At 40.1% G+C, this 25,069-nt stretch overlaps 1 protein-coding gene across 1 annotated transcript in view; it reads left to right on the top strand.

Moving 5' to 3' along the window:
• LOC127569752 (phospholipid-transporting ATPase VB-like) overlaps positions 1-25,069 on the top strand; it is a 256,997-nt gene that overhangs the window by 141,315 nt on the left and 90,613 nt on the right. Inside the window, 1 exon segment of the mRNA XM_052014600.1 lies at positions 21,349-21,702. Within this exon segment, the coding sequence (XP_051870560.1) occupies positions 21,587-21,702 (116 nt within the window). The 5' untranslated portion in view covers positions 21,349-21,586.

Here is a 25,069-nt window from a genome sequence, read left to right on the forward strand (position 1 = left end):
GCTTTGGAACTAATGGACAGGACATTTATCATGACAAATTTACTTCTCCATCTAAGTAATTTGTCTTTTAGAAAGAATACACTTAAAATAAAATTTCAAAATCATAAGGATTTGGTTCAGGATTCAAATTGATTGGGGAGCCCAGAACTTCAGTGCAAATAAGTAAATCTGAAGCATTTGCAAGAATCTTCAGCCAGAAGTGCAAGAAATCCACCTTGGCCTCCTCTAGTGGTCCCTAGCATGCTAGATGCCGGTCTTCAGCCAAATCAATTCACTCCACATGATATCAAGAAATGGCTAAAAGCATTGAATACAACAAAGGCTAGGTGCCCTGACAACATTCTGGCAATAATACTGAAGACTGCATCCTTGGCCAAACTGTTCCAGTACAGCTACAACACTGGCATCTACTCAACAATGTGGAAAAATTGCCCAGGGATGTCCTGTCCACAAGAAGCAGGACAAATCCAACCCAGCCAATTACTGTCCCATTAGTTTATTGTCAATCTCTCCACTACTGATGCACGGTAGCAACAGTTTGTACCATCTATAGGATGCACTGCAACAACCTGCCCAGATTCTTGAGACAGCATCTTCCAAACCCATGACCTCTACATGCAGGAAGGACAGTAACAGCAAAAGCAAGTGAATGCCACCACATTGAAATAGCCTTCCAAACCCGACAGCATCCTGACTTGGAAATATACCACCTTCCTTTCACTGCCACTGGGTCAAAATCCTGGAATTTCCTCCCTAACAACATTGTGGGTATACCCACACCTCAAGGACTGCAGTGGTTCATCAGGCAGCTCACCACCACCTTCTCAAGTGCAATTAGGGATGGTATATAAATGCTGATTCAGTCTGTGAAATCCACATTCCTTGAACAAATGTTTTCTTTTAAAAAGCCATCAAAACAGATTAAGTGATTGTGGTAGCTGTCCTGAGTCAATCAAAATTGAATTTGTCAGTATATAGATGTGAAAAAGCTTGATGTTCTTCCAGCCAGCAGGAAAGGTATTGTAAATTATAACGCATGATTGCTGGATTTACTCTCCATGTGATTTTAATCTCTACTCTTTACTGATATGTTGGAATACTCTCATAGAACATAGAACAGTCCAGCACAGTCAGCCCACAATGTTGTACTGACCTATATAAACCTTATCCACATTCTATCTATCCCCCTCTCTTCACCTCCCATAACCCTCTGTTTTTTTTTCATTCATGTGCCTATCTAAGAGTCTCTTAAATGACCTATTGTATCAGCCCCTACCACCACCACCACCACCACCCCAGCAGTGCATTTCCAGGCATCCACCACTTTGTAAAAAAAAACCTCCCCCTGACATCACTCCCGAACTTTCCTCCATGCACCTTAAACAGGTATTGGCCATTGCCGCCCTGGGGAAAAGATGCTGGCTGTCCACTCTGTCTGTGCCTCTCATAATCTTATCAAGTCTCCTCTCATCCTCCATCTCTCTAAGGAGAAGAGCCCTAAATTGCTCAGCCTCTCCTCGTAAGATGTGTTCTCCAATCCAGGCAGCATTCTTGTAAATCTCCTCTGCACCCTCTTGTTTCTTATTGTTGAATTAAAATTGAATCAGACTCTGAACAAATATCAATAGAAGTCCTTAATGGAGCAGGACTTGAAATGGTTTAGAACACATTTCTTTCAAAGGAATACTGAGATGGAGATCAATTTTACCTGTATTATTGGATGCTGGTCTCCAAAATCAGAAGTGATTTAAACCATAGCACAAAATTAACACTTGACCTTTTCATTCAGAAGCCTCAGAAAATATCAATAGAAGGGAGATGCTGTCCTACGGAAGTTTTTGTTGGTGCTTGGCCAGAATTTATTATCTGTCCATAATCCCCCCCGAGAGGGTATTGGTAAGCTGCTGTATTACAGTCTACATGATGAATACCCTGATGTTGACTGGAGTTGCAGTATTTTGGTCCAGTAATGATAAAACTGTGGCAGAATATACAAATGAGGATGCGGTGTGGGATTTAAATGTTTAGGTGACATGGAAAAGCTTCAGATTGTTGTTGCAGACCATCACGTAGATAGTACTTATTGAAATTGCATTATAACGGTAGTGGAGGGACTGAAAGGTTTAGCGTGCTGGTTGGATGCTGATCAATGAGATGACTTTATCCTGGAGATTCTTTTGTAGTTAAGGTGGCATCCTTCCAAACAATTGGAAAATATTCCACAAGATTCCTGATGACTTTTATGGAGTAGAAGTGAGTCATTCACTATAACGTAATCAAATTCTAACCCTTTAATGCAACCAAGTTAAGTATTTAGCCAATGGTGAACATCGAGTACCTTGTCTAAGGTAATATTAATACTTTGAATATCATGGAGATGTGGTTGGGCTTCGTTCAAGATGATCGTTGCTTGACACTTGTTTAGCACAACTGTTAGATGCCTCCCAACTTGCTAAAACCTGGTGTCACAAACCAGCAACAAAAGAAACACACTGAGCATGATTCAGTGTTAAAAACTATTTTATTAATCACTACTTATGATAATACGTAAAATAAAAGTTAAAAAAAAATGTTAGTATGTTAGAATTCAAGAATGTTAAACCTCGAACGTTAACCCCAAAACTAAACTCTTCGTGTGTGTGTGTGTGACAAAGTCCAAAACTCCCAGTTCCTGAATGGTTCTTAAAGTTCAGTTCCGCAAGCCATAAGGTGAAACATGAGCAAGGGCTTCTTCAACAACCACCGTTGTCTGAAGATAAGATGTAGATGTAGAAAAACATAGAGAGAGTACATACGAAATCCAAATGTTCCATGATGGAACCCAAACGACACTTCAGTGTTTACTCGGTAGTGACTTCCTCACCCCGAAAAGCATCCGAACCGTGGTCATCCACACACAAATACCTGTTTCCTTCTACAGGTCAGCAACAAAGTGAACTCCACCGGATTACTTCCAACTTCCATACATGGATTTCAGTGGCAAACACAGTTATTGTTTCTCATCCATCGATAGAGAAAACAAGCAGGCTGGTGTCTCTCTCCCTTCTCTCTCTCTCTCCTTCTTCTTCTGACTTCTTCAACAACGTCATTACGTCCTTTATCTTCTATTGACGTAAGCACGCCCCACACACACATACACACACACTCTCTATCTTAAAGGGACTTTCACTGAGTCCGTAACACTGGATATTGCTCATATCAAGCAGCATGTAGGTATGAATTCTTCAATTATTTGAGGAAGTACAAATGGGACTAAACACTGGAATCATCATTGAGAGTATCCTGACCATCTGCATCTATGCCTGGTATGGTAACTGTAACATCTCTGACCGTAAGTCTTTGCAGAGAATTGCGAGTACAGCTGGAAAGATCATTGGAGTACCTCTTCCCTCCATCCTGGATAGCTACAACACACGATGCACACGCAAGGTCTGCCTTCTCATCCCTCCCACGACCTATTTGTCCCACTGCCGTCTGGCAAGCAGTACCAGAGCATCCGGGCTAGAACTACTAGACTGTACAACAGTTTTTTCCCCCAGGCTGTCAGGCTCATGAATACCCTGGAGACAGTTTCAGAAAAATGCCATGTCAAAAGCCCTGGTTTGCACAACAGCGTATAAGAACTTTGGCTGCTGCTGAACATGTTTATACAATTAGTGTAACACACTGAGTTCTGTATTTTCTTCGTCCAGCTTGGTTTTGCACTAACTCTGTACTAAATTTGTTTTCTGTATATACTGTTTTTTGTACTATTTGTACTTGCACAATGTTTTTTGTCTGCGTTTATTGTATGTCTTCTGTTTTATGTATGTCCTCTGTTGTGTGAGTCTAGGGGAAATGACATTTTTTTCCTCTATGTGCTTTTATAACATGTGGATGAATGACAATAAAGTAATTTGAACTTGAAAATATACTGATTTCTAAATTTCTGATGATAATAACATTGAAGTATTTGAAGCTGATTGTTCCATGAGCATTGCCCTGAAGTTTGATTGTCCTCCAAATACCAGACCACTTTCCTTAGTGCTTGGTAGAAATCCACCATCTGAGTTTTAATTTCAGATTCCCATTAATTTCAGTGTTACTTTGACACTTTTGCATCACATTCTGTCAAATTTTGCTTTGAAAATATACCAATACCAATGATGTCAAGGTTTGTCTTTGGATTTAAGCACATTCCATCCAAATTTGGATAAGGCTGTAATGAATGCTGGGGCCAAGAGGTCCTGATGGAACATAAACTAAGCATTGATGAACAGATTATTGATGAGCATATTTCACTTGATAGCACATTTGATAACACCGCCTATCACTTTGCGAATGAATGAGAATAGATTGACAGAAAATTAAATGGCCAAATTGGATTTGTCCCACATTTTTGAGCAGTTTTGTACATTGCTATGTAGATACCAGCATTGTCATAGTACTGGTACAGTTCTGTCAGCTTGAAACTTGATATTACAATTATGATGTTGTTGGGTATCTATTCCTCTTTATTGTGTCTAATATAATATGAAGTAAATTAAATTGGTTGAAGAATAGCATTTGTGATGGAGGAGATTGGAAGAAGAGGCAGAAAGCATAATAGCAGTTAAATGGATCAATTTCAACTTGGCAAGCTGTTACTAGTAGGGTTCCACAAGAAGCAGCGGTGGGGCCTTAATTATTTACAGTCTATTTTAATGACATTAGCTGATGTGATTGAGCATTCAAGTTTCCTGATAATGCAGAGATAGGCGGGAAAGTTATAGAGATTGAGTGGAGGATAAAATGGCAGATGTAATGTATTGTGAAGACATGATGTTATCTCCCTTAACAGAAAAATAAAAGCAGAATATTGCATAAGGTGTGGGACCTCGTAAAGTCCTCCACTTGAACATATGGCGACTGAAATCTAAATTGAGAAAGAAATTGTGAAACTTGCAGGATCATACATTATAGAGAACTTGGAAGAATTGTCCATCATAGCTACTGGCTATATCCTTACCAATCTACAGGACAGACCCATCAGAACCAGCAGTATAATAATATACAGGAAGAAAGAAGTAGCACAGTGAGCCCTCAGCATTGACTTCAGATCATATGAAGTCTCCTGTTATCAGGTGAAACACATGCAACATAACCTTCTGTGGATTACCACTTACATTTCTCCCTCAGCTGATGAATTGGTGCACCTGCATGTTGAACAAGAAAGAAATATTGAAAGTAATGGGCACAAGAAGTATCCTTGCTGGGGACTTTGGTGTTCATCACCAAGTCTAGCTTGCTTGTACAACCAGCTGAGCTGGCTGAGTCCTCAAAGACATAGCTACCTCACTGGGTCAATGGCTAGTAGTGAGTGAATCAACACTAGGAATAAACCTACTGGATTTTGTCCTCACCAATCTGCGTGACCCAGATGTGCCTATCCATGATGGTACTGGTTGCAGTGACCACTTCACTGTCCTTGTAGAGACAAAACACCAACTTATTATCAAGGACACCCTCCATTTTATAGTGGGTACTACAAATATGCCAACTGGGATAGACTTGTCCTATGAGGAAAGATTGATAGGATGGGTCTATAATCTCTGGAGTTTAAAAGAATAAGTGATGATCTCATTAACTTGTTATGTAGACTTGACATAAGTTAAGATATCTTTATTAGTCACATGTACATCAAAACACACAGTGAAATGCATCTTCTGTGTAGTGTTCTGGGGGCCGCCCGCAAGTGTTGCCATGGTTCCTGTGCCAACATAGCATGCCCACAACTTCCTAACTCGTATGTCTTTGGAATATGGGAGGAAACCGGAGCACCTGGAGGAAACCCATGCAGACATGGGGTGCACATACAAACTCCTTACAGGCAGTGGCCGGAATTGAACCTGGGTCGCTGGCGCTGTAAAGCGTTATGCTAACTGCTACGACATGGCAGATGATGTGCGGATGTTTCTCTTTGCAATAAGTTTTAGAACTGGGGGAATATTTCCTGGATAAGAAATTGACCACTTAGTGCTGAGATGATATGAGTTTCTACAATGAAGGTTGTGAATCTTTAGAATTCTTAACCCCAGGCAGCTGTGGATGCCAAGTTCATAAGTAAGTTAAATGCTGAGTTGGGGTAATGGGGATCTCTCTGGCAGTCATGTGGAGACCAGGACTCTGGTAGCAGAGCTGGCTTGAGGGCTTGCATGGTATACTCATCGTTATGCTTATGTTCTTATCGTGCCTGTAATATATAAAAGATATATACTTGGCTCTGGAATAACAGCAGAAAATACTGGAAATATGCAACAGTTCACCAAGATCAGTCGAAGAAGAAACAGAGTTAATGTTTCAAGTCAAAGATTTTGCTCACCTTTTGGGTGAAGTTTGGGAAATCATTCTCAGAGTGCAGCAGAAGCTTGATTTTCTATTAGTCAAGTACGAGCCCTGATCTTGAAATGCTTGATGATAAAGCTGGGTGAATGGGTCGCAGCAAATACATCCACTTCCACCTGCCTGGTTTAGTTTCCAAAACTTTTCATTATCTGTGTTTTCTTACACATGAGTTTCTGAAGGATAAGATGTAATTAAGCAATTTTCAAACGCAAGATACTCAAGACGGAATTCATCCTTAGTTGCTTGCATTAAAAGGTGGCTGCAAGTTATATTTTCTAAAATTTGGCTCCATTGAACCAAATCTTGCATGCAAGTACAGTGTCTTGAGTGTAAGTGACTGAGGTTGAATTTCTACTTTATTGTCACTTTGGAAGAGTGGATTATTATTCCTTCATTTGCCAAATGCGGAAAAAAAGTGACAGTTTACTTCACTGTTGTTAAGATTCCAGTATCATAGTGATTTGTACTCTCTCCTGATGTACTGTGAAGGTGAAGCATAATTTGTTCCGGCTCAATTTGTTCCTTCAGTAAAAATCAATCAGGAATCACAGTTCAATTAAAGCACAACTAATACATAGCGTGTTCCCATTGGAATGCTAAACAGGAAAAGTCAATGAGGGCAGGATATGTGTATCCAACTACATAACATATTTAGTGCTCATTTGACTTTTAATATTGCAACAGGATTTTACTAGGGTGGCTTAATATCAAGGGCAGTCACTCTCACCTCAGCTTTTTTCCATGATCAAACCAAGGGTGTAATGAAGTTTTGAAGCCAAACACTCCTGTTGAAATATAAACTGAGAATCTGTGAGCAGATTATTGATGAGTAAGTGCTGCTTGGTAGCACTATTGATGATACTTTCCATCACTTTGCTGATTTAAGAGTAAACTGATGAGGAGATAACTGGCTCAGTTAAACTTATCCTGCTCATTTGCGGATTAGATATAGCTGCGCGCTATTCCACACTGGCTGGATAGCAGTGTTGTAAGTTCTTGTAATTGTAGCCTACTTTGAAAGAAGTAAGGCTAATTTTAAAGCACATTTTTCACCCTACAGATGGGATGTTGTCAGGGTCTACAATCTCTCCTGGTTCAAATGAATTGAATTGAATTGGATGAAGACTGACCTGTACATGTCTTGGAAAGAATATAGATGGGTCAGCTCCTTGGATCAAGCTAAAGATGACTGCAGAAATTTCAGCCTTGCCTGTTTCCACTTGCCTTCTGAATTCCATCAATATTGAAATGGGAATATTCATTCACGAAGTCACCTCCTCCTGTTAGCTGTTTGGTTGTTCATCACTGTTTGCTGTTCATCACTTAGAATGTATTCATCCTGTGTTGCGAATTCAGCAAGGTGCATGGTATGTGTTTTTAAGGTCTGGTGCTCTTGTACAAGAAAGTTCGGAGTGGAGGAGATGGGCATTGGCCACTTGAGATCTTAATAGAGAAACTATTTTCATTATGAATCTACAAATAAAATTCCCCAATGCAAACAGTAACTTTTTCCACTCTGCAATCCTGGACACAATAATAACCAGGAAAAGCCCCTCGGACACACGAAACTCCCTCCTTTCTCTCCTCCCCCCCCCTCCCCCACCAATATCTTGCAATCCTGCTTTGTATATAACACTTTTTTAACAAATGAATTCCTGACCCTATAAACATTACAGAGTTTTGTACAAATTATCAGCATTTTCTGATGTATGGCAAGTGATTTAAACAACTATGGCTTCTGCACAAAGCACACTTTCCTTAGAAAAGCCCCAGTCTGTAAATTTAAACATCAGTTGAATTCTTGAAACTTTTTGACTTGGTGGCATGTCAAACTTGTAGCCACAGTGGTTGAAGCTTAAGCACAACACAATGTATTGATCAGATTGGCATTCAATGGATAGGGAGATGCATTGAGAGAATGACATTTCCCACATGTATTGAGCAATTAAGAAATACCTCACGAGACTCCAAAAGAGATTCATTTTAGTCCATTACATCAGTTGACCATTTCAAGTATTCAATGGGTTCAAGTTACTGTCTCACTTTGCTCACAACAATTGGATATGATAGAAGACAAAATGTAAGGTAGTTACACTTGTAGGTTGTGCCCAGAACACCCTTACTGTGATATTGCACATAGGCAATAATGGCGGGGGCGGGGGGGTCTTCTTTTGATCAAATTAAATGAATTATAATCATTGCAATGAGGTGTATATGAGCTTACCTGGCAGATTTCCCATAGCTTCTGATCTTGAAATGGCTTCAATGCCAGTATGAAGGAAGACAGTCTCCTTCAGACTGGAGGGTCTCACTCCTATTCCTCACTGATTGAAGGAGAGACCGTATACTGGCTGTGGCTGGGTAACGAACAGGTTCCATTTTTCACAAATATCCATAAGTCGATTTTGTTTATAGGTCAGAAAATAAACAAAAATCACTCAACATGGTAACTATACCTCCATAGAATCGTAATGAATGGCATCAAAAGTACATGAGACTGATATGAAAGAACAATTACTAAGAAGTAGAGAGAGAGAAGACTAGTTCTGCTCTTTGCAGGAAAGAACATATTACGTTCCTTGGACTTTTGAATTTAATAATATTATGGGAGCTCGTCTGCATGTAGTGGCATCCATAAGTCAGGTGTTCATAACCTGGCAATGGCCTGCATTGAGTAAGCCTTTCATTATCCTGCCATTGAAGGCTTAACCTTGGTCTAGGGCTGGAGGGAGAAAAAGTGGATTGAGGGTGATAGATGTGGCTGGAGTAACTGTGTTTGAACTTGTATGTGGACAAGCATGGATGGACAAAAAAAATGGTGTTGCCAGTGATACTCATATCCTGTAAATGAATTAAAAGAATGTTTAGATAAGGGATAAGGTCGTAGCCAGAGTAAGAGTAATTTTGTGGGCCTGTACATGTGTAGTGTTATTTCAAATTGACATTGATTAATACCAGAGGTTGGAACAAAAATAAAGTTGATTATAAGCATTAGTTGTCAAGACTAAGTGAAGTGTATTTTAAGCTAGACAATTATTGGGAATCTGTAAGGCTGAACATGGATAATGAGCATTTATCATTGCTGTGTTCTCCATTTATGAATTGGGTAGCAACCTGATGTATATGTATTAGTGAACAAGTACTGCAGATTCGAAACATCATTATTGTAATGTATGAAAATTAATTTTTCAATCACAAAGCAAGTAATAATTATTGGGTATCAGTCCCTATGCCTAATCACTGTTCAATTTGAAACTGTCAAAAAGAGGTGATCATAATCACAAATGGAGCCATTTTATTTAAAGATTTTCAGGCACATGTTCTATTTCACCACAGAACACTGTATACAAAGATAGAAAAAAAAATGATACAAATGCTTCCTTTTAATGACATTCAATATACTGAAGTGTTCATAGAATAGGGTTTTATAACTCGATCTATTTTAAGTAAAAGATCACATATAACCACTGAGGTGAGTTTTTCAATTGCTCCTTCTCCAAATATAATTAGACATGAGCTAATTGCAACATAACTCTTCGTCTAAATTAAACCTAACTTGATCTTGATGCAGCAATAATTTAAACAAAGTCACTTTTGATTAAACATTTCAAATGAAATATGTTAGACTCATGGTAGTAAAGCACTTTCTGTTCAGGGAGAAAACTATTACAATCCATCTATTTGAGCTCTGATTGATGAAATGATTAATGTGGATAGATGTGTTTTCTTTCAAATGGTTCCACCTCTCTCAAAAGGTCAGATTAATATATGCAGGGTGTAGTGCTCCATTCTTCATTAATGAATGTAATTTTCATTATAGGTCTGCATGTGTTTACCCTCCTTATATTTACACCTCTAACAGGACTAGTGCAGAATAAATCACGTTTTCACAGTAGCTGTAGAAGATATGCCTAGAAATTGACTTTCACCCTATTTTGGAAGATTAAGTGTGTGCTGTGTTTAGTTTTAACACTCACATGCAGGACCCATTTTTTAAAAAAATCATTAAATTGCACTTTATTTTAAAAAAGTAATTAGGTTGGTTTGTACCCTTTGTTCCTCCATTAAAACATTGCCGGAATATTCCCTAATAGCAGCAAAATGCAGAGCTTGCAGCTATTGCACTATTCCTGCACTGATATCTAGGAATTGAGTCAGTGCCTTCAAATACATTCTCTTCTGCAGTCACAGTATAGTGGTATAAGGCTGTCATGGAGGTGAAGGATAATTAAGAGGGGATTAGGGGATGGATATAGAGATGTGGAAACATGTCCTGAGAGTCTGTGGCCACACTTCCATTGGAACTGTGCCCCTGATTGCTTCCTATTCCACAAAGTGCCCCAAACCACTTTATGGCATGAGCTCATGATTCTGTCAGAGATCACAGCATTGATCTTTGCACCTTTGCAGTGCAATGCTCCTATAAGCAGTCAGCCAAACAGAAATGGACTCCAACATGAGCAATGAATAGTTCTACAAGTGTAATCAGAGAGCAAAACATCAATGTCATGTATAGGTGGTGACAAGAGTGTGGGATTTGCTCCTTGTTTTGTTGTAAGTGAAAAATACAGGCAGTAGCAGTTGTGAATTGAGTTGGATAAGGAAAACCAATTCCTCAGCTATAGCAGTTGTAAAAACAGATCTCAATTCTGTAATTGTACAGGCAATTATTGTGTATAATCCCACATATCTAATTTCAATCCATTTAGAATGAATGTAAATAAGGACTAGGAAGTTGAAACAAAAAATTAATGTAGACTTTCTGAAATAGTCTTGTCAATCATCTCCAAGTCTGTTAAGTTGTCTTTCTTGTTTTTCTGCACTGTTGACTCCACAGGCTGACACTGTCATGGAGTCATACATCACAGGCCCTTCAGCCCCTCCACTTCAGCACCTTTAGTCCCATCTACACTAATCCCATTTGCCCACATTAGGTCTGTATCCTTCTATGTCTTACACATTCAAGTGCCTATCTGAATGCTTTTTAAACATAGTGATTGTGTCTGATTCCACTCAACCACTCTCTGTTCAAAACGTTCTCCCCAGATTCCCTTTAAAGCACCTTCCTCTCACCCTAACCTATACCTATACCCTCCTTTGTTTTTGATAACCCTGCCATATGAAAAATGTTCTGACTATCTACCCTATCTATGGCTCTTATAATTTTATACACCTCCATCAGGTGACTCCCTCAGGCTCCTTCGCTCAGGGAAAACAAGCCCAGCCTATCCAGTCTCCACACCATAATTAAAACCCTCCAATCCAGGGAAACACCCCGGTGAACCTCCTCTGTGCGGTCTTCAGCATAACCAGATCTTTCCCATCGTGTGGTGACCAGAGCTGCACAAATACTCCAAGTGCGGTCTGAGCAGTGTTTAATAAAGTTGCAATAACCTCCCAACTTTTATGTTCTTATCCCCGACTGATGAAGGCAAGTATGCCATATTCCTTCTTCACCACGCTGTCCACCTGTGTTGCCACTTTCAGGGAACTATGGACTTGAACCCCAAGGTCCCTCTGTTCATCAACATTCCAACAACATTCCACTGTACATGTCCTACCCCTGTTTGACTTCCCAGAAAGCATCATCTTGCACTTGTCTGAATTAAATTCCATCTGTCAGTGTTCTAGCCACTTTTCCATCTGATCTATATCCTGCTGTATCCTTGAATAACCTTCCTCGCAATCCATAAAATCACCAATTTTCATGCCATCTGCAAACTTACTAATTATATCACTTACATTTATGTCCAAGTCATTAATATATATCACAAACAACAAGGTCCTTGCACCAATTCCTGTGGTATACCAACAGGTCACAGAAAAGTGTCCTTCCACCACCATCCTCTGCCTCCTATCACCAAATCAATTTTGGATCCAATTAGCCAGCTTGCCATGGATCCCATGTGCCTTAACCTTTTAGACCAGCCTACCATACCGGACCTTGTCAAATGCCTTACTGAAGTCCATATAGATCATGTCTACTGCCTTTCCTTCATCAGTCTTCTCAGTTACCTCCTCAAAAAAATTCAACCAAAATCTTTGCAAGTCAAATCCATACGTACCCAACACATGAAAGCTTCTGGCAATAGGCTTCATATTTATAACATTACAATGTTCTGAATGTGACTTAACTAAAATCATTTTCTCTAGATCTTTGGAATGATTATTCTATGTTCCCATACTTGATCAATGAACAACTTCTCATATTTCCTTACAGCATAGAAAGAGGCCATTTGGCCCATTGAGTATGCTGGCTCTCAAAGCAATCCCATCTGTTACACTCCCCCTCTCACTTCCCTGAAACCTATTCCCTCTTACATGCCCATCAACTCTTCTCTGATTCACCTGCCACCCATCTACTCCTTGGGATAATTTAGAATAGCCAGTTAACCAAACTTTCGAACCTGGGAAGAAACTGGAGCACCTGGAAGAAACCCACAAATTCACAGGAAGAGTGTGCAAACTCTACACAGAGATCAGGATTGAACCTGGGTTGTTGGATCTGTGCAACAGCAGTGCTAAGTTTTCTGTTGTAAAATGATTGTCTATCTTCATTTCAACACTTGCCTGGTCCAACCTTTGAGGTAATGCTGATGGATTCATTTCAAAAGTGCTTCTTGCTGCTTTGTCTCAGTGATTTCTGCAGCTGTGACTGGAAAGTCATCTTTTACTTTGGTAATGTTCTTGCTAACTGTGTCAGAATTTTCATGTGGATGGTAGCCTTGAATACTAAACATATCTGTCCAGTTGATTTTTTTGATCATCTTGGACAATTCCTGCCTCGAAATGTTGATTGCTTTGTGTTGTCGCTGTCATTATTGGCAATTTTAATTGCTGACCACCATAACATTATATTTGTCTTGTACTTTGAGTACCTCACGCAAGTGTATTAGCCACATTGCTTGATTGGTTCTGGGTTTGGATTTGCTTGCTGTTAGTGTGTGTCCCTTTTTCTGATGCATATATCACTTCTTTTCTTTAAAGGAACAGCTTTGCGATGAATGACTGCCCTTGCTTCTATGACAAGAATTAGTGCCATTTGCACTCACTCAGTGCTGACCTTTATTCCGGAATAGAACTTTCACTTTCACCTTCCAGCTAAATGTCGCAGTTATGTTGTGTCTGGCATTTCTCCCTGCCATTTTCATTGAAGATGCAATCTTACAAGCCAGGTCAAATACATGACAATGCTTGCCCAAGGATCTGTTCGTCATTTAAGACATACAAATCTTAAGAATGCACCAAAATTCTAGTCTGGATAAATCTCTTAACACAACAACGTGGTTCCTGACTGTTTCTCCAATACTTTGATTCCACAATAATCTCCAATTTCTACACATCCTCCATAAATGGCTTTTAGTAAGGCAACCAAATTTGTTAGCGTGTTCTAGATCTCAGGAACAATTACCATTATTAAAATGGCTGTTTACATTCATTTATAGTCATATTTTGTGCCTCTGTACTTTCCACATGGATCTCAACTTCAAGAATATTGTTTGCTGTCAGAAAAATTGCCATTCTTTCTGTGTATGCTATGATGAACTCGTGCTCAATTGTACAGTCCAAGACTGCCCATGTATGCTGTCTGCATATGGGCAACCATTCCTGCCCTGCTTCCTGCTGATGCACTCTAAATTTCTTTGCACTATCACTGTCTCCTTCAGTACTACTGACTGCTATTGCCAGAAATGCAGGTTTACAGAACCACTGTGCAGTTTCAGCCATTTTCTCTCCAGGTTCCGACAGGTTTAACTCATCATTAAGTTGAGAGTGTCGAGTTCCTGGAAGAGTGTCTGTTGACACAGCCAGAGCCTTGAATGTCAATTATCCTCGTTGTCAATTATAGCATATCTGGCAGTAGTCCTTGAGTCAGTCTTGTAGTGTTGGTAAGCATTGTTAATCATAGTCTCAAGGAGGCAACAGGAGTTTCATAATAAGAACTGGTTCTTTTTTGCAGTTGAACTGCGCTGCAATTATTATGGGAAATTTTAATCGACATATTGATAGGGTGAACCAAGCTGGCAAGGGTATCATAGAACAGATTTGTGGAATGCACCAAGGATTGCTTTTTAAAGCAGTACATTGTGGAGCCTACCTGGGAATGACTATTTTAGATTTGGTTTTTCTGCAATGAGGGACAATTAATAAGGGATCTCCTTGGGGGTAGTGACCACAATATGATAGAATGCAGTTTGAGGATGAACACCATGGCTCCATAACTAGTGTCTTCAATTTAAATAAGGGCAGTTATAATGGTAAGAAGGAGGAGTTGTCTGAGGTGGACTGGGTAAACAAGCTAAGAGGCAGATATTCAAACAGCTGGTTTATAATGCTCAGCAAAAGTTTTAACCCAATCAAAAAGAGAGATTCCATGAGAAAGAGGCACACTGAAGGTAAAGGATAATGTTAAATTGAAAAGTAGGGTATACAAAGTAGCAAGGGCTAGCACTAGACTAGATGACTGGGAAGTTTTTAGGATCCAACAGCGGAAGACTTAAAAGCTCATAAGAAGGGAGGAAATGAATTTTGAGAGGAAACTTGTATTATAAAAACAGTAAAAGTTTCAATGGGTATGTAAATAGAAAGTTGGTGGCTAAAGTAAATGTGGCCTCTAGAGAATGAGACTGGTGAATTAGTAACAGCAAACAAAGAAATGGCAGATATGTTGAATACATTTTTGTATCAGTTTTCACTGTGGGATATATTGCTAATAATTCCTAAGATATTAGACAGACTAATTTCAAATAATATAATAGACCTTACAAAAATCCCAATTATAAGGGATAAAGTATTGGAGAAACTTGAGGAAGCTAAACATGGACAAGTCCCCAAGAACCTGATGGAGTCCATGCTAGGGATTTAAAAGAAGTGGCTGCAGAGATTGTAGACCCATTGGTTGAAATTTTTCATAACTCACAAAATTCTAGGCGGCTACCAGAAGATTGGAAAACAGCCAATGTTCAAAACAGGAAAAAGGCAGAAGGAAGGGAACTCCAGGACAGTTAGTTTAGCACATCAATACAAGATGCAAGAGTCACTATTCAAAGAGGAAATAGCTAACCATTTCGAAAATTTGAATATAATTAAACCCAATCAATATGGTTTTGTGAAAGATAAATCAAGTTTGAAAATTTACTCAAATTCTTTGGGGATGTAACAGGAAGAGTTGATAGAGGGAAGCTGTAGACGGTAGTGTATTTAGATTCCCAAAAGGCATTTGTCAGTGTGTCACATAAGAGGCTGGTGCATAAATTAAAAGGAGGAAGTATGTCAGAATGGATTGAAAACTGGCTGTCTCAGGGAAAACAGAGAGATGGAATAAATGGGTCCTTTTCAAACTGGAAGGAGGTAATTAGTGGAGTACCCCAGGGATCAGTTCTTGGCCTACAGTTGTTCACCAGTTACATTAATGACTTGGGGGAACAGAATGTAAGATTTCCAAATTTGTCAATGATACGTGAATAGGTAGAAGGGAAATGAGCAAAAAAATGGCAAACAGAGTTTGCTGTGGGAAGTGTGAGGTGAGGCTTTGGTAAGGGAAATCAAAAGGCAGATTATTATCTACATGGAGAGAGGTGGAAAGTTAGTGAAGTACAGAGAAATCTTGATGTTCTAGTGCATGAATCGCAAAAAAGCAGGCAGACGGCAGTTAAGAAAGCAAATGACATCTTGGTCTTCATTTGCAAAGAAGTTGAGATTTAAAAATAGGGACGTTTTGTTCCATTGGTGAGGCCTCACCTGGAATATTGCATACAGTTTTGGTCCCCTTACCTAAACAAAAAAGATAGAGTAACATTAGAGACAGTCAATAGGAGATTCAGCTGGCTAATTCCTAGGATGAGAGAGTTGTCCTGTCAAGAGCGACTAAATAATTTGGGCCTGTATTCTTTGGAGTTCAAACATACAAGATTCTAAGGGGGCTTGACAGGGTAGATGCTGGGATGTTTTCACATGTGGAAAAGTCTTGAACAGGGGGACACAACAAGATAAGGGGCTGGTCATTTAAAACTGAGGTACATAGAAATTTATTTTTGCAGAAGCTGGTGAATCTCTGGAATTCTCTGCCCTGGAGGGTGGTTATCATATTTTCCACATGTTGAATTACAGGATATAATGTTCCTGGCCTCTCAAAATTTAATCTCTTTGGACATCTCTTTGGGTCTCTTCTGGCCTACATTCATCCAGTCACTGGTGACAAGAAGATTGTTCGTCAGTCTGCATGGTTATGCACCCCATTCGTTTTAGATAGGTGGGCTTTTTCCTTCCTCTAAAGAATAGTTGGAGAGTCTCCTGGATAATTTAAATTATTTACCTGCCTGGTTTTTGATAAAGAGTACTCAGCACCTCAGGCTGCACCAGTGAAGTGAGAAACAAGAGTTAATATTCCAGAGGAAAGGTCATCGGCCTGAAACACTAACATTTTCTCTATCCACAGATGTTGCTGACCTGTTATTTCCAGTATGTTGTGTTTTAGTAAAGATTTCCAGCGTCTGCAGTATTTTGATGGAAAGGCAGGGTTAAAGTTCCCTTAAAAGAATCATCTTAATTTAGAACTTAATAGCAGCACAATATGACCGGGAAAACTTGATTATTTCTGTTTGAATTTGCAGTCTATCAGTGCTTTCAAAGTCTTTTTTAAAACCATGTTGCCCTTATGTTGAGGGTGGTAGAAATAGTGCATCTTTATTCCTCCTGTGTAATTTAGTCAGGTTGCAGGTTTTGACAAAGTGATGTCACTCCCATCTGATGTCCCACCACTAATTGTCTAGAAAGTAATTTTTTAAAAATCCACTTGTAATCTCCTGAAAGCAGAAAATCTCTGTGGATCTGTAATTGTGAATTCATCCTTAACTAATAATGCTGGTTGTCCCAGCTGTAGATAAAAATAAAATCCAGGTGTTCAATTTTTGGCAGGTATGGGTTTAAATCCAATATACGTTTAGTCACAGCATCCAACAGCACAGAAGCAGATCTTCTGGCCTACTGTGTCCACTCTGGCTATCAAGACTTGATCTGTACTAATCCCATGTTTCAGCACTTGGCCTGAATCATTCCATGCCATGGTGTTTTGATGATCATCTAAATACTTAAATATTGTGAGCGTACCCACCTCCATAACCCCCTCAGGAAATGCATTCTGGATTTCAATCACCTTCTGGGTGGAAAAGAAATCTTTGAACCCCTCTAAATCTCTTACTCCTTTCCTTAAACCCATGCCCTCTGGTCATAGACACTTCCGTTTAGGGAAAAATTTTCTTGTTCTCTGGCCTATCTATGGCCATCTTCTCTGCTCCAAGCCTCTTCAGATTTAAGTTTAATTCCTCTTTATTCATGCATTTTTGTTCATTCTTGATTTCTTTTTCATTGAGTTAAAAATGTTTAGTAAATTTAAGTGAATCCCATCAAATATTGAATACCTGAGCAATAACTTCTCTTGGCAGATCTGAATCTGGTTCAGGTTGTTGAAGTGAAAATCTCTTCTACAAGCATCCTTAATCATAAGACTTTGGATAATCTAAGTTTCCGAGCTCACATTTGTCCATAACTTAATATTAAACTAATGGTCTTATTCAGAATCCTGGATTTACTGTTAGAGCAATCCTCCCGTGTAGAGTCTGAGAAATGCTGAGATTTTACACAGTATCTGATAATGTTGGAGTTGATACTCATTATACAAAAATTCCTCAACACTTGACCTTGCCTCGAAAGACACAAAGAATCAATTTCAAAATTTATTTTATAATATTCCCAGATAGATTCTTTATGCAAATCTGTAAACATTACACTTGAAGAGGATCATTATCTGACTATCTAACTCCTCCTTCAAGATAATTTTGCACCTGACTTAGGTTTTCAGAGAATGACGCATTTTTCGTTCTGTAGTTGCTGATTTTCAGATTAGTAGTAGACTTGATTAGGTTCTCAGAACAGCCAATTACTACAATCTTATTGAAAAGACCTTGAGGTATTCATGCCTGTAAATAGAAATTATCTTCACATTGTTAGTCAGAAAACACTACTTAACAGTTACTAGATTCAGAGGATCCAATTCAAGCTTGAAAATTGAATTTTCTTTATTTTAATTTGAGCTGCTCTTGGTTCCACTCTGCAGATGTTTGTTTGATATATTTCCATAAATTGATTTCTTTTAGTGCGATACAGTTACTGTTTGCCAGTTATTTAAAGGGACTCTGCAGACAAATCAATGTTTAATGATACACATGACATTTATTTATGAATAGGAGGTCATGGTAATGTGTCCACCTTGCCCATCAGTGGTAAGGTACTCATTCTCAGAATCATTGTGTGTTGGCCTTAGGGTCAGGATCAACTATTGTGGTTTGTTTTTAACAAAGGTGAAAGTCAGTCCTACGGATTAAGATTATAAAATATAGAAGCAGGAGGAGGCCATTTGGCTACTCATGCCTGTTCTGGCCTCAGTGCCACTTTCCTACACTAACCCTATATTCACTAATTTCCTTCATATCTAAAAAAGCAATTGATCTTTGTTTTGAATATACTCTGACTGAAAATTCCAGCCCAGTTGTGTGGAGATCCCAGAAGTTAACACAACATGGGTGATGCAATTTCTTCTTATCTTTGTCCTGAATGGCCAACTCCATATTTTGAACCTGAGACCCTTGGTTCTTTACCACTCAGCCAGAGAAAACCCACAACTGCTTTGTCAAGCCCCATATGAATTCTGCATATTTCAATAGATCACCTCTCATTCTTATAAACAGAGCATGGGATCACTCTGCTTAAACACTCCTTGTACAACAGACCAGTCCTCTCAGGCATCAATGTTGTGGATGTTTGCAGCTTTCCCTATTTTCTTAGATAGGGACACTAGACCTGGGGTAGATCAGCCATGATCAAATTGAATGGCAGGGAGAATGCACAATCTCCACAAAGACAACCACTGAGATCAGGATTGAATCTGGGTTGCATCAATGTGCTACTCTGAGTATGTAATCAAAAGGGTGTGATTTATACTTAGTACAAAGTATCCAGGTAATATTAGCCCTCCTCAATGCACCGCAGTACCTGAATCTTGGATCCAGCTCATCAGCTCTGAGTTGATGTCCTTGAGGAGAAAATCTGGTTACTATGGATCCTAATTATTTCTATCATTCTAGAGCTGCAACATATCACCCTCCCCTGCCATGCCAAAGTCAGAATAAAATGCACATTGCTGGAACTGCAATGCAGCAGAACTACTAATGCACATTATGAATATTTATTGTTGGAAGGTGGTACTGTTCAGTGGGGACAATTTGGTAGAAGTTCTTATTTTTTTCAAAGACCTCTCCTCTTGTACACTTTGAACAACTTAAGAATGACCTGGAATTTTGCCTCCAATCATGTACATGTGCATGCATCTATTGCATACTGCAGCTCAACGATGGGAGTTGGAATAACCTTGGTTATAGAGCCATAGAGTACTACAGCACAAAAACAGGCCCTTCGGCCCAACTAGTCCATGCCACCTGATCTTTTGCCTAGTCCCATCTACCTGCACCCGGACCATATCCCTCCAAACCCCACCCATCCATGTACCTATCCAAACTTCTCTTGAATGTTACAATTGAACCCACATCTACCACTTCTGCTGGCAGCTTGTTCCACCCTCTGAGTGAAGAAGTTTCCCCTCAGATTTCCCTTAAATATTTCACCTTTCACCCTAAACCTATGACCTCTAATTCTAGTCTCATCCAGCCTTAAGGGAAAAAGCCTGCATGCATTCACCCTATCTATAGCCCTCATAATTTTGTATACCTCTATAAGATCTCCCCTCAGGGAAGATCTTCGCTCCAGGGAATAAAGTCTTAACCTATTCAACCTTTTGCTACAACTCATTTCTGGACTGGAGATGCCAGTTATTTAAAGGCAACTGATAACTGGCAACTTTAGTGGTTGATGCTGCTCACTGCATTTCTCTTGGAGTTATTGTGTGGCAACAGTCATGTCCATTCTCTCGAGACTGACAAAATCCACAGCGCCTTCAGTGAGCACTGTTTGGTCACTGAAAGAAGGCAGTTGAGGCTGCCAGCAGGGAGACACCGCTGTAGAAATCACAGTCGGATTTGTATTTCTTGCAGATGGTCATGATTATGATGTTTCTGAGGTCCCTTGGCCTGTCTTCCTCTTTCCAGACATGAGAGAAGTAGTGAATTTGTGACAGAAGTTCCTTTCCGCCAAATTTTGGAACTTCCACAAGGATACCATCTGCTCTCTTGTGGTTTTTCTGTTGCTGTGCAGCCTATTCAACTTCCTGTTGGTCAGGTTTGGTATTGAGGCTGTAGATTCCTGTGGATGGAGGCAAAGGCACTTGTGTCATGGGAGACTCTGTTGGGATTCTGTCCAAGTACGTGAGCTATTAAACGCTGGTGGTTTGCCATTTTATATCATTGCAACTTAAAACTACATGGTTAAGAGAATTTCACTGAAAGCTAAACTAAACAAATATATCTTTTAAAATGCAAACAAATCCACCTCATTATACATCAAAGTCCACTCTCCATGGATGCTGTGTTTTGCAATCTATGCAAGCTTACCGATGGTAACTGTATAGCTGTTACATCTGGTCTCCTCAGTTCCATTTTGGAAAAAATAACCTTGAAATCTGATTTTTTTTGTGTGTGTGTTCTACTTTCTCTCTCCCCTCCCTCTCACTTTCACTCGTATGCTTTGAGATGCACTCTGTGATGCACTTTAGAAGTTATGCTGTACCAATAGTGTACGTGTCTGGGGTTGTCTCTTTGCTGAGCAGGAGACTACACAACAGTCTATGCTAGGGAATACCCAACTGCACATACAGCAAATATAGTTCACCTGTATACATCAACCACAATGTCAGTTTTATAATTAACATCATAATTATCAGATTATCTTTCAAAATGTTGCTGTCCTCAGTTGCATCTTATCAGCTCCTTTGTTATTACAATGGTCATGTTGATTGGTCACTTTCTATTTTAGCAGAAGGCGATAAATGTTTCAAGTTCAATATCAGACTAGACAACTGAAGAGAAAAACGTGATCAGTGAATGAAAAATGGCACACACTATAGAATGGATTCGATTCCGTTTTCAGGCACAGGAAAGAAACAGCCCATCTGAAAACAACACCATTGTTATCATCTTCATCACCGAATTCGCTAGCCACGGGTCAATGGTCATCCACTTTAAATAAGCAAAGAATTATCTTTCCAAATAATGGAATGCTCACCAAGGACTCAGAAAGGATAATGAGAAACTATATGAGCAACAAAATAACAACTACAAAATACACCATCTTCAATTTTCTTCCAAAGAACTTTATTGAACAGTGTAACAGGTAAACACCATGACCTATATCTGTTAAATTAGTTTTCCTCAGTGAAAATGTATTTTAGTTTGTAATCTACATTGTAGTTATCATTCCACTCTGCCAGAATGAAAGTGACGTTCATGCATTTTATGAATATTTAAATATATCTTTGATGGCTTATTTTGTTCTTTGCCAATGTGACCACCTTCTGCTGTTCTGCCAGTTTAAGCTTAATAACTGTTTTCCTTGCCTGTCCCTCAATTCATCTTTTTCTTGTGAACTCTTGGCTTGTTTCTCTCAGCAAAAGGAATTTACTAATATCAATGCTGGGTGCAATTGTGAAAATACATGAAATAAGTGCGGATCTCAGTTACCCACCATCCTAATGGAAATAGATTTAACAGAATGAAAATGTCTCCAGACATTTGACTCCAGAAGACGCAACTCTTCTCAGTATTGAACTATGGTGGCCCAAGACCCATCCCATTCATTCCACTTTTCAGAATACCAATGCCTCAAGTTCCTTTTAACTTGTAAATGAACGTCTGCTGGCAGAACATGATTTGAACTGTTCTGTTCTCCAAATGTAGTCACAAACATCACCCTTGGAGGAAAGGAAGCATGAAACTCTTGGTGCAAGAAATTCCTCAGCATGATAAAGCAGCAGATGTGTATGTGTGCATTGGTGGGGAGGGAGGTGCAGGGATTTGTGCCTCTAATTTTGGTTGATGCCCTTAACCAATGACATTCTGTTGTAATGAGCTCAAAATGCCCTGTGCTGAAGAGCAGGCTTGAATGCAGCACAAAGGAAGGCTTTTTTTCTGCTAGAACTCATGGAAAAAGACGGGTAGCCTTCAGGTAACAGATGGTGAGGGTGATGTGAAATACTTGAGGAGATTAAGTATTAGAGTCAGGGTGGGGCAATGGTAGGGGGCTAGCTTTCAGTCATACTGGAAGCAAGATTCAGGCATTGATAATGGGATTGGAATGCTGGTGGTTAGGTGTGAGTATGTGTGGTATCATTACATGTGATTGGGTGTTTTGGTTGGGGACAATGGTGCTGCAGACGTGATTGAAGGGTGGCGTAGAGAATATAATTGGCAAATGGGAATGGTAGTGTTACAACCACACCCATGGGAAATACTTGAAGATCCACCTGAAATATAACTCCCCATTTAAGGCCTGCTTTGGTGTGAGTGACCTGTATCATTAGAGGTCCTTAAATATACAGCAGAATTTTGTGTAAGTGATGTTAAAACACATTTGATGTTACTGTGCATGCTGGGATGGCTTTGTGGCTATGGATGCATTGGAGGACCCAGATCCAATATACCCAAGTGCATCAATCACACAAAAAGTTGAGATAAAACTCAATGTCCCATTGCATAAAAGCATTACAATATGCAAGACACATAATATTTAAGGTAAGAAATGGAAGCTAGATTAGACCATGTAGCCCATCGTGCCTGCTCCAATACGTTGTAAGACTATGGCTGATCTGATCTTGATCTCAACTCCACTTTCCTGCCTGACATCCTTGACTCCCAATAGTCAAAAACTCTGTCTATCTCAGCCTTGAGTACATTCAATCACTGAAACTCTACAGTTCCCTGGTGTAAAGAACTGAATCAGAATCAGGTTTATAATCACTGACATATCTTGTGAAATGTGTTGTTTTGTGACAGCAGTACAATGCAAGACATAAAGACATAAAAATTACTATAAGTTACAAAAATAAATAAATAGTGCAAAAGAGGAATAACAAGGTAGTGTTCATGGACAGTTCAGCCTGAAACATTGAGTGTGAGTCTTCAGGCTCCTGTACCTTCTCCTTGATGGTAGTAATGAGAAGAGGGTATATCCTGGGTGGTGAAAAGCAAAGGTACATGACCTTTGAGAGAAGAAATTCTGCTTCATTTCCATCTTAAATGGGGGAACCACTTTTCCAAAACTATGCCCCCTTGTTCTAAAGCAACACACAAAAAATGCTGAAGGAACTCAGCAGGTCAGGGAGCATCTATGGAGGGAAACGAACAGTCGATGTTTCGGGCCAACACCCTTCATCAGGACTGGAAAGAAAGAGGGCAGATACCAGAATAAAAGGGTGGGGAGCGGGAGGAGCACAAGCTAGCGGGTGATAGGTGAATCCAGGTTAGAGGTGGAAGATGGGTAGGTTTGGGAGGGGAGTGGGAATGATGTGAGCTGGGAAGTGATAGATGGAAGAGGGAGAGGACTGAAGAAGATAGAATCTGATAGAAGACGACAGTAGACCATGTAATAAAGGGAAGGTGGTGGGGAACCAGAAGGAGGAAGGTGTGGGTGATGGTCAGGTCATGAGGGCGGGAGAGGGGAAAGAGAAGGGGTGCTGGGGCCAGTGGGATAAGGGAAAACAAAGGGGGAGGGATAGAGGGGAGTGGTTACCGGAAGTTAGAGAAATCGATGCTGATGCCATCAGGTTGGAGAGGGAATATGAGGTATTGTTCCTATAATTTGCATCGAGCCTCAACTTGGCAGTAGAGGAGGTCATGAACAGACAGGTCAGTGTGGGAATGGGATGTGGAATTAAAATGACTGGCCACCAGGAGATCCTGGCTGGTAAGGTGGATGGAGTGAAAGTGCTCGACGAAGCGGTCACCCAGTCTGTGTCGGGTCTCACTGATGTAGAGGAGGCCGCACCAGGAGCACCAGATGCAAGAAATGATAATGGTGGATTCACATGGAAAGGACTGCCTCACCTGGGAGGACTGTTCAGGGGCCTGAGTGGTGGTGAAGATAGAGGTGTAGAGGCAGGTGTAACATTTGGGATCATTACAAGGATAAGTGCCTGGATGGGGATTGGTGGGGAGGAATGAGCGGACTAGGGAGCCACAGGAGAGCAATCCCTGTGAAAAGTGGAGAGGGGAGGGGAGGCGAAGATGTGCCTGGTGGTGAGTGCCATTGGAGATGGCAGAATTTGCAGAGAATGATATGTTAGATGCGGAGGCTCATGGAGTGGTAGGTGAGGACAATGAGAGCCCTATCCCTGTTATGTTGGTGGGGAGGGGGAAATGGGGTGAGGGCAGATGTGCGAAAAATGGAGGAGATGGAGTTGAGGTCTGCATTGATAGCAATGGAGGGGAAACCCCGTTCCCCTTTTCCTGAAAGAAAGAGGACATCTCGGATGTCCTTGAATGGAAAGCGTCATCATGAGAACAGATGTGGCAGAGATGGAGGAACTGAGAAGGGAATAGCATTCTTGCAAGTGACAGGGTGGGAAGAGGTGTGGTCAAGGTAACTGCGGGAGTCAGTGGGTTTGAAAAAGATGTCAGTAGATAATCTCTCTCCGGAGTTGTACCCCCTTGTTCTACTCCTCTCATCCTCTACCCTGTCAAGCCACCGCGTGACTAATCAAGCT

Source organism: Pristis pectinata, chromosome 4 (assembly GCF_009764475.1).
Source record: "Pristis pectinata isolate sPriPec2 chromosome 4, sPriPec2.1.pri, whole genome shotgun sequence".
In the NCBI taxonomy this organism is placed as follows: domain Eukaryota; kingdom Metazoa; phylum Chordata; class Chondrichthyes; order Rhinopristiformes; family Pristidae; genus Pristis; species Pristis pectinata.